Source organism: Rhinolophus hipposideros (genome assembly GCF_964194185.1).
Source record: "Rhinolophus hipposideros genome assembly, chromosome: 1".
In the NCBI taxonomy this organism is placed as follows: domain Eukaryota; kingdom Metazoa; phylum Chordata; class Mammalia; order Chiroptera; family Rhinolophidae; genus Rhinolophus; species Rhinolophus hipposideros.
The window spans coordinates 78731079-78748709 of NC_138047.1; the positions used below are offsets into that span (position 1 = coordinate 78731079).

The 17631-nt window shown below is 42.1% G+C and overlaps 1 protein-coding gene across 9 annotated transcripts in view; it reads left to right on the forward strand.

Annotated features, from left to right (window-relative positions):
* Positions 1-14407: 14407 nt before the first annotated feature.
* Positions 14408-17631, forward strand: part of NPNT (nephronectin) — a 77825-nt gene continuing 74601 nt past the window's right edge. For 6 of the 9 annotated variants that reach the window (XM_081050625.1, XM_081050630.1, XM_081050629.1 and 3 more), the window contains exons 1-2: positions 14410-14915; positions 17151-17251. In XM_081050625.1, coding sequence (XP_080906751.1) covers positions 14845-14915; positions 17151-17251 — 172 coding nt within the window. In that variant the 5' untranslated portion in view covers positions 14410-14844. Of the gene's footprint in view, positions 14916-17150; positions 17252-17631 lie in introns of those variants that run through there. The other 3 variants (XM_081050627.1, XM_081050634.1, XM_081050628.1) reach the window with 2 other exon arrangements.

Genomic DNA, 17631 nt, shown 5'->3' on the forward strand with positions numbered 1-17631 from the left:
AGCCTGGCCCAATATTTGAACTTGTCCTTTGTAGTCATTTAAAATACTATCAAAATTCCAGCACCCGGAAATACTGGGTTCAGATATCTTCCCAGTTCTCTTTTTGAAGAACACCCCTTTTCTTTGCCCAACGAGAGCATCAGGTGTGAGTCCTTCTTCCCATATTTATGCCAAATACACCCAACCCTTCTTGATAAGGAAAAAGATGGACACCTGATCCATGAACCAGACCAGTCTGATTATTTTTCTCTTGAGAATCTGAACTGAGAGACAGGGGTTGGGAGTCAGGGGGTGGTGATGCCTAGAGCTGCAAGGTCCTGTTGAATGAAAAACCATGACAGCTACTGAGGGCTATGCACGTGATGGCATGCAGACAGAGCCTATCTACAGGGAGGGGCTGGACAAGACAGGAAAACAGAAAAACATAGGTGAGAGACTGTGCAGCCACATTGAAAAGCTGTGTAGTTCTGAAGATTTTTCAGTTTCCAAGTCAAATTCCCCATGGGGCTCGGCGGTCCTTCCTCTGCTGAACTCCATCAGGAGCTGCTGTATAATACATCCTCGTTTCCCAGAAGTACCCAGAATGAGTTCTGTCTCTTGCAACCGAACGAGCCCTAAGGCAGAATGAAGCTGTACTCCTTCAGAAATTGTACCGTCTAAACTCTATTCACAGCAACAGAGTATTTGATAATGACAGCTTTGAAATACTTACACTCAAGATTTGTGGATTCATTCTTCTGAGACTACTGACATTTAAAACTGGATGTTAATCACAGTATGGGAACAGATATATACGGCCTTAGAGAAAATCAGATCATCATATTTTGTAATCTAACTCCTTTGTACAGAGTGAGTTGTAAAATTTATGAGTCATTTAACATTCACCCTACTCTTTTCAATGTGAAGATGCTCCATTTCCTTGATGGAGAAGAATGGTAGCAGTTGAATACTTTTGCCTTCTTCCTGACATCTGTTAACACTTACCATCTTTCCCAACGTGTAGGCCTGTTCTTTCCATGATGATTTTCTCCTTCTAAACATTGCTATACAAGCTCTCGTGGCTTTAGCACTTTTGTCAAGCCTCAGTTTATTTGGGACCCAGCAAAGGACTATTTCTGATATGAAGCCAATTCATTTATCTTTTAACCTAAAGGGTAATGTAAGAGTAAAATGAATTTGAAAGGATATGAAAAATATCTGAAAAAATGTTTCAGTGAAAAAATATCTGGGCAATGAAAAAATATCTGATAAAAACAATTGTGGTAAACAGATGAGTTAAGAATTCACCAAATATATGGTGATGTATTATATAAATGTACACTTGAAACCTATATAATTCTACTAACCAATGTCACCTCCAATAAACTTAATTTTTAAAAAAAGAAAATTTACCTTATGGGGAAAAATATGTGACTAGGTTGTGGAAAATGTCCTCAGAGCCAAATGGAATAGCTTGAAATTTCCTATGTGGTTATTTGACTTTTGTTGGCATCTCTAGAAACATGGTTTTTCATAGCCAAGGTGTGTACTGGTTTCACAGTCACAATTAGGGTGCTTCCCAGCTCACCTGGTGGACACAGACCACTCTCTCTCCCTCTACCTCTCTTGTAATGAACAATAGTATAGCAAGAGCAGTAAATATAATGGATACAAACAGGCTCTGAAGACAAACTGCCTAGTTTGGATGCCTAGTTTCTAACTCCACCACTTAATAGCTGTGTGTTTCAAGTTACTTAACCTCTCTGTGCCTCAGTGTTTTAATATGTAAAAATGGGATAATACTAGTACCTACCTCACTAGAAGGATGTGAGAAGTAATGAGTCCTGGTGCACTGTATGTGCTCAATAAAGTCAGCTGGTATTGTTAGGATTGTTGTTATTAGTATTATTTGAGCCAGTCACTAGGCATGAGGCTTGGCAATAGGAAGATTAGTAGAGAGTTGAGTCATTATCCTCCCGCAAGGAGTTTACTATTTCTACTGCATGGTCTAAGTCTGGGGGTTAGGAGCAAGACCCATAAAGCCAGGCTTTACTTCCTACTAGCTTCATCCTTACTTATCTGAAGTTGGAGATAGTAACGGCTATCATATCGTAAGCACTAAAAGCTAGTCATATATACAGTACACAGGAGACTTAAGTCCCAAATGAATACATATTGTCATTAAATAAATGCTGTCAGGATTTTGAAAATCAGGAATGCTGCCTCAATTTGCCTGAAGTAACTGACAATAGACAGAAACACCGAGTAAAGCAAACCCCAGTCCACTTGCCTGTGTTCTGAACAGGCTCCCACAAAACACTGTCCTCTAAAAGCACCACTGGGGAAGGAAGTAGGATGAGCCAACATATTTGTCTTTTTCTGTCTTTTACTTGTGTTAGATTTTTGTATATGGCTTTAATAGCATGGTCAAAGTATGGTTTTCTTTGTAGACATCCTGCTTGGGGTTCGTGATGCTTTTTAAATCTGTGGCTTAATATTTTTCAAAATTTTTGGAAAATTCTCAGTCATTGTCTCTTTATACCTTTATTCTGCCCATTCTCTCTGTCCTGATCTCTCTCTCCTTTTAGGATTACAATTACATATGTATGAGCTGTTTTCACCTGTCCCAATGTGTATTTTCCCTTTTTTTGCCTCTCCATGACTCAACCTAGATATATTCTTCTTACTTATCTGATTCTTTTAAACTGTGTCTAATCTGTTATCAAACCCATTCATTGAATTCTTAGTATCACTTATTGTGCTTTCAATTCTAGAATTTCCTTTTTTTAAATTTTATTTTCATTTCCTATTCTCTGCCAAAATTTTTTCTTGCCTTTTAATTTCTTAAATGTGTTTATCATAATTATAAAAATTCTGTTGAATAACTCCAATATCTACATCCCCTACAAGCCTGTTTCTATTATCCTCTGTTCTTCTTGCAGTCTCATCTTATGTGCTTGCTACCTTTTAATTGATGGCCAGACTTTGATATAAAACAGTCAGAGATAATCTGTGGCCATAGGTGATGTTATCTTCCTCCAGAGAGGGTTGGTTTTGCCTCTGGCCAGCAGCTGGGCTAGAGCGGTACCAGACGCAGATCACAGAATCCATCAGACCCTGGTCTTTGTGAGGGCTAGTCTGTATCCAGCAGACTCTTACTCCTTGGGTTTACCCCTTCAGGGCTCAAAATGAACACTGCGCGAGTTTACCAAGTCCCAGAGTCCTTGGCAAGCTCTGGACTTTATCTTTCTTCCCGCAATCCATGCATGCATCTGTTGAAAGCTTTGCTCAGGATCCTACCTATCAGTTCCCACTTTTAGAATTAGCAGTTGCCTGAGGAAGAAAAACAGTACAATTGCAGGCTTACTTCTTTGGGCTCCCCTGTGTTCCCACATCTGGGCCCCATGAATCCAGTTCCTTACCACCTCGACAGATTTCTAGCTCTCAAAGAGAGGGTTACTTCAAAACATCCTCGTCCAGCGTCCAGTATTGCTAGAAGCAGAATGCTTGCCTATGTTTTTGTTCTATATCTGATGACCGTACTCTTCAAATTTCAAGCAGCATGCAGATTTCTATAAACATAAGTGAGAGTTCCAAACAGCTTGCAAAACAAACTTTTAGTGGGAAAAATGGGTTTTAAAGACATTGAGTAGGTCAATGGGAAAGGTTGGCAACATCTCTAAAAATCCAAATCTTTACCACAGATGGTGAGGCCAACAGTCTTTCATGTTATAAATCACATCATCAATACCTTGAGGAATCTTTTGTGCAACTTCAGTTTCCTGGATGTTACTAACATCCTTGGGAGCCTTTATTCCCGAACATTTTAGGTTTTTGCCTCCAATCTCCTAGTCCATCCTAGGGTTACTTTGGGTGGGTAAAAAAGATTGATTCATTATCATAAAAAAGACAACTGCAAGATGACAATAATCTGTTCTATGGTTTTGTTTGTTTTTTAAGAAACTGGAACCAAATTAAATGACTACAAGGGGTGAAGCTGGCTTCAATCATCACCCGAAAGGTTGGGTAGGACTTAGATGTAATATGGTCCAATACACATAAGAATTATACCATAGATATCTGTTAAATTATTTAGTGAAAAAAATAAATCTCTCTTCTAGACTATAATTTGAGCTGATTGTACCAAGGATTGACATGAGCGGAGAGGACATCTCCTGCCTGGCAGGGAGCATTTGGCACTGCTCCTAGAAACTGAACCTGGATATCAAATCCAGCCATGGCTTTCTTTGCCTTTTTTTGAGTTGGTATGTGTCACTTTCATCTTTATTTCATTAAAAATAATAAACTCTTTATGTCCCTAGTCCAGGTGAGCTTCTTCTCTGGAAGCTTACATTGGCTATTCTGCTGGCAGAATTCATACCTGTTGTTGAAAGACAGATACCTTTGCTTCTTTCCTATCCCAGAGGCTGTGGAAAGTGATAGTGGTAGAGACACTCCATAGCTTTATATATGGATGTGGCCATAAGAGGAGACAGAGGAGGGGCTCAGGAAGAAACAAAGTTTATGATACTCACAGGTCCTAGAGACGGGAGGAACGCCATGCAGGGCCACATGGAAAACACCAGGGTGGGCAGGAGGCAGAAGACAGTAGGACGGCGGGGGCAGGTGGGGGGTTGTTGGGGCACACACTCAGGTTTCCGTGGGAAAGGCAAGGCAGGGCAGGATAAACAGCTAAGGATTGGCTAGTTTGAATCATTTCTTTTGGCTTTGGCCCACAGGGCTGCTCCCTCATTGCCTGTTACCTGGCCCTGGGATGATGAAAGCAGAGGAATATTGCCTCTGAGATGCACAGGCCAGATGGAAGAGGTATGGTCTGGATTGGTTAGTTTGCATTTCAAAGTCGGGCCCTGTGCTAGGCCCTTCGAGGTAATAATTGGCTAGCCTTGGGAGGGGTGATCTCTCTCCAGCCAGGACGTTTTCTTATAATGTCAAAACATCATAATATACAGAAAATTATATATACTCAATGCATTAATATTCCTATATAATAAATGTTTAAACTCAGGTTCAGGGAGATTCAGTCAGAGGCTCAATTTGTATTTATCAGTGGGATTAAATTTGAAATCTGACTGACCCTAAGTCCTATCCTGCATTAATTTTTCCTTAAGTAAATTTCTTCTAAATCATACTGTATTCCTAGACATGCATTTAGAAAAATGAGATAATACCTCCAAAGTAATTTGATTTCCTTGATTAATTATTTTGCAGATTAATATGCACATTTACCAGCATTGAAGACGCTCTGTAATTAAAGGCATTAATCTACCAATATCCTCTAACTGTTCAATTTCAGTGCATTTTACATTTCAGGTTATTTTCACTGGGAAGTAAGGCCTTGCTCATTCAATAAACCACATAGCTTGAGTTGTGTATAGTGTGGTATTTTGTTTTTCTACATAGGACAAAACAAGTCAATGTAGTCTTAACTGATTTAAGTTGTACAATCACGAACTTTCCAACTAGGAGTTGTGAGGTCTTGGAATTGTATTTTGCATCTTCATTTAAGAAAAGACTATTCTATGGGAGACAGTCTTTATTGTTTGAACAGAGAGGCAAAAGTAAATTGTTACAAAGAATGCAAATTAAATATATATAAGAATTTAACGAGTTTTCTGGAGAACAGAACTCAATGTTAGAAGTAGGGAAAGAAAAGCTTGATAAAAATACTAAAACAAACAACTAAGCTACAGCTTTTAGATCAAGGGTAAATGTAAATAGTTGAGAGACTGTCTTTTCACCTTTTTATTTATTGAATTTATTTTAGTCTGGTTTCTTTCCAGAATGGATTTGAGAAAACCCTCAAGAAATGACAAGATAAAATAAAGGCAATAAAACTGTTTCTTCTTATTCACAACAGTTCTGACATCAAATGTGTGAGTTTTCCATACCAAGAAATTCTCCAATGCTCTGTGGACACCAGTTGGGTGTCCTACAATTTGACACCAACTGCTCAAAGTTAGTGCATACCCCACAGTTTAGGGGCTCAGTCCCACAAGACTTCTCCCACTTCGGATGCCTGTCCGAATGCCACTTCGGATGCCAAGTTTTCTCATGTACTTCTGACTGACCAGCTATAAATCAGGAGTTCCCACGACTTTATCATAAGTAATACAACTCAGGAGCAGCCAAATAGAAGAGGTGCACCAGGCCATATGTGAGAAGGGGTGAGGAGTTTTCATGCCCTCTCCAGGCTGCTACACTCCTGGCAGGTAGATGCATTCACCAATCTGGAATCTCTCTGAACCCAGCACTCTAGGGATTTTCTGGAGGCTTCATTACACAGACATGATTGATTAAATCATCGGCCAGTGGTGAATGAACTCAATCTCCAGCCTTCCTCTTCTCCTCTCTAGATCCCAGGGTAGGGCTGACTGTTCCAGCCCTCTACATGACATGGTTGCTTCCTCTGACAACCAGCCCACATCCAGAAGCTATCTAAGGCCCCTGTCAGGAGGTACCTCATTAACTTCAACTCAGGTATGGTTGAAAGGGGCTTCTTATGAATAACAAAAGATGTTCCTCGAACACTTGTCATTCTTGAAATTGTAATGGTTTTAGGAATTGTAAGGGTTTTTAGGGTGGCAGGATCCAGGACAAAAACCAAATATATACTTCTTATTATGTCACATCGCCTCTGTCATAAAATAGAAAGAGAAAAATCAGGACCAGTGAAAGCAGGAAAAGAGTACACATGCTAACCTACCCTGAGTTGAATTCTTGGGGCAGAATTTAACTTTGAGCTTCCCGGTGGATACTTTAGGGAGAAAGAAAAGTACACACACACACCCACACACGTGTATATTACTTTATTTTTGTGTGTTCTTTCAATGTTATGTAAGAATTTTAATTATTGTCCATAATTTTAAGTGTATGTACTTAAAATTTAATTAAAATAATTACTTAAAATTATTTTATATGGTAGTGTGCTTAAATAACATTAAGCACACTGCCATATAAAATTTAAATTATTGGAAAAAAAGTAGTGGCAAAATACATATACTCTTTCTTTTTAAAACACATTTTAATAGATTTTATTTTTTACAGCAATTTTAGGTTCACAAAAAAATTAAGTGGAAGTTATAGAGATTTCCTATATACTCCCTTCCCCAACTCATGTACAGCCTCCCTGATTTTCAGCATCAGCCATCACAGTGCTACATTCCTTACACTCCATGAACAATCGATTGATACATCATAATTACCCAAAGTCCAAATCGTGTTTCCCTGAAAATAAGACCTTATATTAATTTTTGCTCCAAAAGACGCATTAGGGCTTCTGTTCAGGGGATGTCATCCTGAAAAATCATGCTAGGGCTTATTTTCCGGTTAGGTCTTATTTTCAGGGAAACCCAGTAGTTTACACTAGGGTTCACTCTTTATGTTGTACCTTCTAAGCATTTTGACAATGTATAATGACATGTATCCATTATTCCAGTCTGATACAAAATAGTTCCACTGTCCTAAAAATCCTCTCTGTTCTGTCCTTTCATCCTTCTCTCTTGTTAACCCGTGGCAACCACTGATCATTTTACTGTCTCCATAGTTTTCTGTCAGCCACCTTTGAAAAAGAAATTTAATACAGTAAGTTTTCATCAGAATATAGAAGACATAACATTTTCTCAGAAGAGATAATTTTTTTTTTGGCCCTAAATTCTGTAAGAAACTAGTTACTTTATGGGATCAAGACAGATACATCAGATAACATTTACAACAGTCTTCCAAACGTGCAGGAGCAGATCTTATTTAACTATATTTTGTAACAAACTCATAAAAGCTGAATGTCCAACTCAGTAAGAGAAGGCTCTACCAGGTTCTAAGTTGAGTTCCAAGAGACTAATTGATCCAAGGTTTACACTGAGGAAATCCTGAGGAGTTGATGGATAGCACAGCCTCTACCTAGACTGGCTTCCATAAATATCATCTAACAAGGATTTTTATAGGTACAAAAGTTTTGTCTAAAGAAGTGGTCTCCTGTGCTGTTTGAGAGCACATTCATGTTTTAGAGACCAGAAGAGTAGGTTGATAATTTATTACAAAAGGTGAAAAGGCTTAACTAGTACGTCCCCCATGTGGCAGTGGGGATGCAAGAATATTTTAGACAACCTTGAATTTGCTCAAATACTTGGCTAAAGCTCAATGGAGATTGGAGAGTCACAAGTCAGAGCTGGTGTAGGCCTGGGGAATGTTAATGGAAATGTTGTCAGTTGCCTGCCTTGCACACAGAAAAGCCTTAGTAGGGAAGCATTTAATTCCCAGCAGAAAAACCTTGCTTTGAGGAGGCAATCCATTCGTGCTGAGCACTTACTACCTTTACCACGTGCTGAACTAGGCACTTTACATATCTACCTAATTTAATTGGGTGAGTTATATGTTAAGAATTCCCAATAAATATATTGACTTGCCATTTGATGGAAATCATTGACTAAGTTAATTTTGGAGAATGATTTTCAAAGACTTTTTTTTTCTTTCGTAGTGATGTCATAATTAATGTTAAGTTTTGTTTCTAGCAGGAATTAAATACTAAGTGCACTGGCTTCTTGAAGCCACGGCAAAAGACAATGACCATTAAAAGTTGTCGTTTTCTTCTTTGGTACACTGGAAAGCACATTTTGCAATTTCTCTTGCAGTTCAGTAGGAGCCATGAGATTAGGTAGTGGCCAGTGGAATGCCACAAATCCCAGGTGTGATGGTTCATGCTCTCTCTCCCTTGTCCAGTGGCTATATGAGGAGAACTCCGGGAAGATAGAACCACAGGATGGAAGGAGCCCAGATCCCTGAATAGCCACTGGTAAAGGATCAGTTAGGAGAGCTGTCCCACCTGCATTAAGCTTTGCACTAAGGCAAGCAATTTGTATTGTGTTCAACCAAAGATATTGGGGGTGATATGTTAAAAGCATCTGGCTAGGGTTACCATCCCTGGTTTCGTGATACTGAAAACTTATGGTCAGTGTAGAAGAATCGTCCTATCTTTATACATAAAAACATGAATCAAAATTTCTTTACATTTGTATCAGATCATGAAGATACGATTTTAAAAGGGTTGGAAGGTAGGAGACTTGAAAACAACTCTATTTTATAACTCTTGATGCTACATTCTAATTGGTTGGTCAGCCATCGGTGCCTATTTCAGTTCTTCCAGTGATACTAAAATAGAATCAGTCCAGATAAATAAAGTCTTCCATTGTCTTTGGCAGAACTATTTGAAGAGAGATGAGAAACAACAATAACAGTTGCCTCTGAAGCGCGTTGGTTTCTCATGTATGCTAAAAGAGACCAAAAGAGCAAGGCCTTCAGTTTATACAAAGAAAGCCAGCATGAAGCTTGAAGATCAGTCTTTTAAGCTGGTAGTTTTTAAATTATACTTTAACTTTCTCATATAGGTGTGTATTTATACATTTAAATTATCATTTTTTGTAACTATCTTAATATTCTTATTTTTTCAAATACATTTCAAAATTACTATTTGGCTATTCTAGTTACGGAAACATATCACCTTCATGAGAACTTTACCTCTTGCTTTCAAAAGTCATGTTTTTTTCTTATCTAATTGCATCAACTATTTGTAGAATATAATAAAAGTAATGATACGGGCCTACTCATCTCATTCCTGACATTAATAAGAATTCTCACAGTGATTATACATTATTTTGGCTTTGAAATAGATATCTTCCTATTTTATGATTTTTTTTTTTAATCTGGGATCAACAGTGCTGATCATAGAGTCTGAAGCAACCTCAGGTCTTCTCATGTTTCGGTAAACATTCAGACTCACAAGACTGTAATGGCTACGTTTGGCACCTATTTACTCAGAAAGATAAGGGACAGAGACCAGAGTCTGCCCGCACGTTAGCATGAAGCTCTCCTTATCAATGGAACTGCTCACACAGCATATGTAACAGGCTCAGGTACAAGATGGGAAACACTTCACACATGTGTGAAGTTGCTCTGGCTGAAGAGCCGCATCCCCCTTGGAGCCCGCATCTCTTGAGACAGCACCACAAGCATAGTGTCCAAGGTCTCTGCAAAGGACAAGCCCAGTAACAAGAGTCCCTGATCTCAGGTTGGCCCAATGTTATGGATTGCTATCATTTATATTTGGCTCTCCCTGTCTAAATGCAGTACACCAATTAGGGGTCCATTTTTACCAGCGACATAGCAACATAGTTCACAAACTACCTTATCAGGTTACCAAGGGAACAGAGCTAGAAAGTTAACATAGGTCACATTCTCATGCAGAAGGGGAAGGGGTTTCGTTAACCCTTTACCCACATAAAGGTTTTCTGCCAACTTGATTATAATGGATCATTCTCATATAGTCCGAGTTATACTTGCTAATCACTTATTTAGAACTTTTGCATTGATATTCGTATCTGAGATGACCTGTGTATGTGTGTATATGTTGCACATATGAGAAGGCTATTTTTTCAGGTTTAAATATCAAGGAGTTCTTGGAAATAATTTGTAACCATTTCTTTTTTGATATTTTGGAAGAGTTTAAATAGTATTGGAATTATCTATTCTTTGAAGGAATGATATGCTCTGATTGCGGTATAACTATAGCTGCTATTTGTAGGCTGAAAAACTTATAACACCCATTATGCTATTTTGTAAAATCATTAACTATGACCAATTGAAAGGCACAAAATATATCTAGATAAAGTGACTATGGTAAAAAACAAAAATGTTGCTTATTCCTTGTTACTTTTAGTAAGGTGTCTTAAACACTTTTTCTGTGACATTCGACTATAGTCAAATGATATTTCCATGCCACTGACTGCGGCGTTCGACTTTACCCCATGAGCTCATTAAGAAAGAGATAAGCTTAGGCAAGAACTGGCTGCTTTGCAAGCAGAAATGTAAGAAAATGAGACTGTCCAGAAACCTTGGACTCCCCAGGATTGAAAAAGACAAGTACTTTGATGCTCCCAACATTAATATAGATAAAGGGATCCAAGCCTTGTGGCAAGGATCAGAGTAAGGGTGTTGCCTTCCCAAACAACCCTATTATCTCAGCTAGCCTCAAGGTGGCCTCCATTAAGATGAAAGAGTAAGGTGTGGGCACATGGAAGCAAAGAAATAAAGCAGGCTTACCAATGAGGACTGGAAAAGACTTTGGGTATGGTTATCTGCACAAAGAACTGACTGGAAGCAATTAGATCAAAAGCCTATTATGGTTTTAAGGAAATCTCGTAGCCACAGAAACCATGAGTCTGGCCTGAAAATGTCTGTCTCTGTTCGCTCCTTAAAGCAATACTCAGAACTTTAAATTTGTAGCAGTAGAAAAAGAACTATAAATGATATACAGCCCCCAAGGAAGTCATATGCTTCAACAGTCATTTCTGATGTGGCTATTCAAGATGAATGGACATAGTAGTAGAAGTGGGGTGACCTGATTACCTAACCAAGGAACTTCCAGAGCAGGGAAGCTCCATAATTCTTGCTTAGCTGCAAGTCAAAATTGCTGTGAATGAGCAGTGATGTATTTCTCATCCTTGTTGTTGTTGTTGTTGTTGTTGTTTTTTCAAATAGGAGCTTTTAAAGCAGTAATCCTATCCCTGGGCTACCATGGTATATGGGATAGGGGAACAATAGCTTGCTTAATGGTTAGCATGACATGACCAAGAAAACTTGGTAGAACAAACACATTTTTCCCCACTGCCTGGACAACACCCCCACCCCACACCCTTATTTCATTTAGTCTTCGCTCAAGTGCCACTGCCCCAGAGGTAACCACATTACTCCACCTAAAATCACCCCATCATTTTTAATCACTTTAGTCTTCCTTTGACCTCCTTTATACCTTTATCCTGTCTTCATAGCACTTAGTCTTGCTCCCCCACTGCAATGTAAACTCTTTCAGGACACAACTCTGTTTTGTTCCCAGCTGACGTGGCCAATACCTTGTAGGCGCTCAATAAATATTTGTAAAAAAACAAAAAAAAAAAACCTAAATAATTAAGAGCTTCTAATTCCCCTATGTTTGGAATTGTGTTTGTTTCGTTCTGTTTGTCCTTTATGTGTATCATATTGTGACCAGTGAAAATTAGCTGTGTGCGAGAAAACTGGAATTACTACTTGCAAGGTGCCATGACCTGGTATGAAACCTAACCAAAAGGTTGTCCTACTGGAAAAGTACAGATAATGCTAAAAGCAAGTTGTTTTGATCTGGTTCTTTCTTGTTTGTTTTTAAGCCTGAAATAGTGAAATGTCACTGCCTCTTTTGTGGAATGATCACTGGTAGTCGTAACTGCAGCATACTAACCAGTGAGACATTGGAATTTCTTCAGAATCTCTTCATTCCATGATTCCACAAAAACTGATACAATTAGCTACAGCTCACTCAAGGGAGAAGCTAAAGTTCACCAGGCAGAATTCAATCCAATCTAATCCAATCTATTTAATATTGTTGATTTTAAGCCTTATGCCAGACATTGTGCGGGGCACAAGGGATAAAGTGACAATTGCCCTTGCTCTCCTACTGGTTAGATTAGTGTCTCACAGGAACCCAGAGTGGTAGAGAAGTGATGACAACACTTCAAGAGTTACTCCAGGGAATGTATAGAGTTGTCGAAACACATACCACAGGAGGTTCATCCAAGCAAAGAATCAAAAGGCTTCCTGGGCAACTGTCAGCTAAGCTTGGACCCATAGGGTAAGTGGAGAGTGTCCAAATGAAGAACGAAGATGAATGGAGTGTTTTCTCAGCCAAAGAAAAGATATGGAAAAAATAAAAGAGGCACGCAGATGGGGCACTGCACTTTTGTTCCAGATAGGCATTGTTTTCACCCACCACTTTTCTTCTATTCCTTCCACCGTGTTTTTAGCCTATAGGTTAGCCCCTTTTCCCTACTCATCCACTGCTCTTGTGGGGCTTGTTTGCAAACCCTACCCAGGAACCAATAATCCAAGAAAATGGCTAAGGAGTAGCCACTGGAGTCTGGAACCAGGCCCACATTACACTTACAAAAATTTCATTTTCTGCAGAAAAAATATTTTGACTCCTACATTTTTGGACTTCATTAGAAAGGACTGAAATGGATGACACCAAGCTGTTTGCCTAAAATAATGTCCCAAGCCTGAATTGGCATGGATTGTTCCTGAGATAAAAATAGAAGCTTGTTTTGCTAACAGAAAACAACTTGGAAATCAAAGAGTCATTTAAGTTGAAACCATTATTTTTCTTTTTCTCACAGAAAATTCCTCTTTTTATACACACTAAGAGATCAGGATAGTGAGGTCACTGCCACAGAACTTTCCATTAAAAAATTGAAGTTGAAAACCTCAGAAAGACAATAAAAATGGGGGAAAGTTTGTAATGCAACAAACTCATTCGATAAATATTTATGAGCACTTACTATGCACCAGGCACTGTTCTGGGCACTGAACAAAGAAACTTGCCCTTATAGAGTTTGTGTTCCAGCAGAAAGAAGACATACAAAGACCAAATAAGCACATTAATTAGAAGATTAATTGCATGGGGGGGAAAAACAAAGTAGAACAGGCAGAGGGCATCAGGAGGGGACAGATTGCAATTTTAAATAGTGCGGTCAAGATTGATCTACTCAGAGAGGTGGCCCTTGAGCAAAGACTGAAGGAAGTGAGAATGTGAGCCATGCAGATAACTAGGTCCAGGCAGAAGCAACAGTCCATCAATGGCCCTAGGGTAGGGGTATGCCAAGAGTGCAAGAAGGCAAGGAGCTCACGGATTAGGGGAAAATACAGAATAGGAGATTGGGCCTGAGAGGTAGAGATGGCAGATCATTGCTCTTGGGAGTCTTTCCGGGTAGAGTTTGGAAAAAAAGGTAAATCGATTGGACTGATGTTTTAAGCGTTCATATTAGGATAATCACTGCGCGTTCTCATTTGAACACAGTCTTTTAGTACAATACGTGTTACTCTGCCACAACGGGGCAATGATTGATTAAAATGGTTTCTAAATAGTCGCCTCAGGATCAAGACTGCTAAGTAGTAACAGCCCTCCCTCTCGGGTGGGCACTTGCCCCTAGAGGGGCAGCCGTCGCTCTCCTAATGTGCTCTGAGTTGAGCTGGCAGAGCTCGAAAACAGTCTGCACGTTTTCTTCTTCAAAACTCGACTGGAGAGCCAAACATTTCTTTCGGTTGGTTGCAAAATAAAAAAAATGTGCCTTTGCCAACTCTGTGGGAGAAGCAAACTCCCGGAGTTTGCCTTTGCTGATTTGTCCAAGTCGTGCTGTGGTTTCACTAAATGCAGACGCTGCTCCACTCCAGCCCCATAAAGCTTTCCAGTCTTGGGCTTCGCAACCCTCGGGTGAAAGCTACCGCTCACCCCTGCGGTCACCACCTGTTAGGGCGGAACTGGCGGAGCGCACCTACGCCCGGGGCCCCTTTCCTCCCTGCTTACCCTTTCCCGCTGAGCGCCCTGCTTTCCGCGCCCAGGCCGGGCTTGCAACGTTCCTCCCAGCCTGGCGCTCGCCCCGCTTGGCTGGCCCCCAAGAGACGCTGTCTTCCCTGCAGCGCCCCCGCCCGCGAGCTTCCCGCTGAGGGGCCAGGAGCCCTCACCCCTCGCCCGGGGCCAGGAGGGCAGCGAGTGGAGCGCACGCGCGCCCCCCGCCCCTCCCTGCGGGCGGCGCGACTCCCCCTGCAGGACCTCCCTCGCGGGGAGGGAGCCGGAGGGGCTGCGGGAGCCGCGCTGCAGACCTGCTCCTGCTGCGCGCCGCGCGCCTCTCCTGCGAGGGTGGCAGCCGCAGCCGCGGCGGTCGCAGCGTCTCGGGCGATCCGAGGAGGCGACGCTCCTCTCCTCCGCTCCCAGCACCGCAGCCTGGTCCCCGCGCGCAGCCTCCCCGCCCCCGGACCTCGCCTCCGGACATGGATTTCCTCCTGGCGCTGGTGCTGGGGTCCTCGCTCTACCTGCCGGCGGCCGCGGAGTTCGACGGGAGGTGAGTTGTCCCCAGGGCGCTCCCTCTAGTTTTCCTCGCGAATCTCCCCCAGTCCGGGGTCCCCTGTCCTGGCGCGGCGGAGCGGTCACAGAGGCGTGTCTGCAGAGAAGCTGGGCCACCGCATCCCTCGGCGGGAGGGGAGCCGTCGAGCCCGTCTCCCGACCCGCGGCTGCCCGAGGCCGAGCCCGGGGCCCCCGCCGCGGCTCCCAGCGCCGGCTCCCAGCTCGGGGACTGCGGAGACCCCAGCATCTCCGTTCTGAGGGTGCGGGCCAGCCGCTAAGAGTAGGTGAGGCACGGACAGCCCTTGGCTGGGAATCTCTCGCTCTTGATCTAGACGGCTCCTCCGTGGGGAAACTTCCTGGTGGCAGTGGCAATGTCCGGGCTTGGTGCTGTCAGGGCCGCTCACGCCAAGCGTGGCGGTGGGGGAGCCACTGGGCTTCCAGGGAGTACCTGTTTGCCTCCACACTTGGTTTTCTGGAGGGAGAAAGACTCAAAATAAGAACCGAGGTGAGGGGACGCTCCGTGTGTGTGTATGTGTGTAAGTGTATGTGTGTGCGCGCGCGCATAGACACACACACACACACACACACACACACACACACACACACACACACACACACAGCCCGAAACCGCGGGCGAGCCTGACTGCGGCGTGCTCTGACAGGTTTCAACAACTAGGCTCCGTCTCCGCTGTCACTCAGCGGGTCCTCCAGCCGCGGCGCGCGGCGCCCTCTCCCCAGCCGCCAGGGGTGGAGTGGGTTAGGGGTGTTGGTGTTCGTGTTGTCGTTGGGGGGGATGTGGATGGGTGGGTGCGTCACCCTCTCCCCAGCCGCCGGATCGGTGTGTGTCGGGTGCTGGGTTATCCCACCTCGGAGCAGTTACAGACCAGACCAGCCCCGAGCGCTGACCTCTGCCGCTCGCGCGAGCAGCCACGACAAATTTTCACATGGGCCACACCACTGTCCAATCCGTCTCTTTCAGCGACCCCCACCCGTCAATTTTCTCTTTCGCAGCCCTAAAGACTGCCGCACCTGTTTTACTTGCAATCTTGGAACGAATCAATTCCACGATTGATTGGCTTTCTTGTACCTGGAGGGGAACGGAAGGGAACCAGTGAAGCGCAACCGCTTGTTTACCACCTGGTCGAAGGAAATGAAAAGTTCGGGGTTATTTTGTACTTTGGACTTGGGGGCATACGGGGGAGATAAATGAAAGGGGAATTGAAAAGATTAATACAGTTTAAGAAAAGTTGGGTCGTGGCCAGAGGCTATTTTAGTTTTTTAAAAGCAGTTCTTTGCCCACATTCGGGTATGTTGTGCGTTGCTTGTACGCATATTTGCAACAAGAAATACATCACATGATTATGTATAAGATTTTAATGTAGCATTTAAAAGATGTCTAAAACAGCCAGTTAAAATATTGATGGGGGGGGGGGGGGAGGGAGGAGAGTCATTTAGGTGTCTAAACAGGGAAACGATTTACCAAATAAGGTGCCAAAGTGGAATCTGGTGAATAAATAGGTATCCTGAAATTGAATACTTTCTTTAGTCCTTATTTACATTAGAGAAGATAACATGAATTGTTGATGCAGGAAAGTTTCGAGCCACAAAGACACTTGAGATGTTAGCTGCACTTTAAACTCTCCTTGGTTTTATTTAGACTTCTTTTTCTAGTACATTTTTTCTGGGCACTATTTCTGCCAAAAGTCATATCTCGAAAAGAGTTCTGTTTTATTTGATTTTGAGGAGCCTCCCTTTTTTCTGCCTGGTCCCACATCTACCTTTTATATATGGCAGAATTTTTTTTCTTTCTGCTTCGACATGTCTTAATACTTTTTAGTTTATGATAAATCGGTGAAAACTGGTCTTCCTGCAGCAACAGGTGTGGGTCTTTGAGGAATCTGTTTTATTTCAAGCTTCAGAAACCACCCTGTGAGTGGCAGCCTTGAGAAACCTTGGTTTTAGCTGGTGCTATTTCCGTTTAAGAAAGGATCCTCCCCTCCCTTTTTTCCCCTACTCCTGTGTGTTTTGTGTGTGTTTAACTCTGAAAATTGAAATTAGATCATAGCAGAACGATTTCCCTGAAGGTGTTTTATTCTTACATTTCTGCAGGCATGAAGGAGTTCATAGAAAATTGTTGGGTGTGATTTAAAATTGTTTTCTAAAATAATAATGAAGGAAATTATTTTTAATTTCAAAAGTATCTCTATTTATTTTGAATCTCTTTGTTTGGTAGGTGGCCCAGGCAAATAGTATCGTCAGTTGGCCTCTGTCGTTATGGTGGGAGGATTGACTGCTGCTGGGGCTGGGCTCGTCGGTCCTGGGGACAGTGTCAGCGTGAGTATCATCACCCTGGGGACATTAGCTCCCTAGGAGGTGGGGCTCTCCACCCTCAGTCACAGCTTCACTTTGCACATGGAAGGGCTCATTACAAGCAAGGTTTGGTGGTGGTGTTCTGACATGGTAATTTTCAGGTACAGTCCCTGGCTCCTTATTCTACCCCTATCCAACCTGAGCCACCTGTATAGTAAGGAGTCAGTTTTGTTATTCCCAGGATGCTCATTTCAACTTTTGTCCTCAGTATCTCCAGCTCCTGTTTTCTCCCCACGCTCACTCTTTTCTTTGTTCCAGGCTCTGAGATGAGGGTAAGATAATGAGTCTAGACTGTATTTACACTAAATAAACTCTGAACCTTATAACATTTATAAAATCCTTAC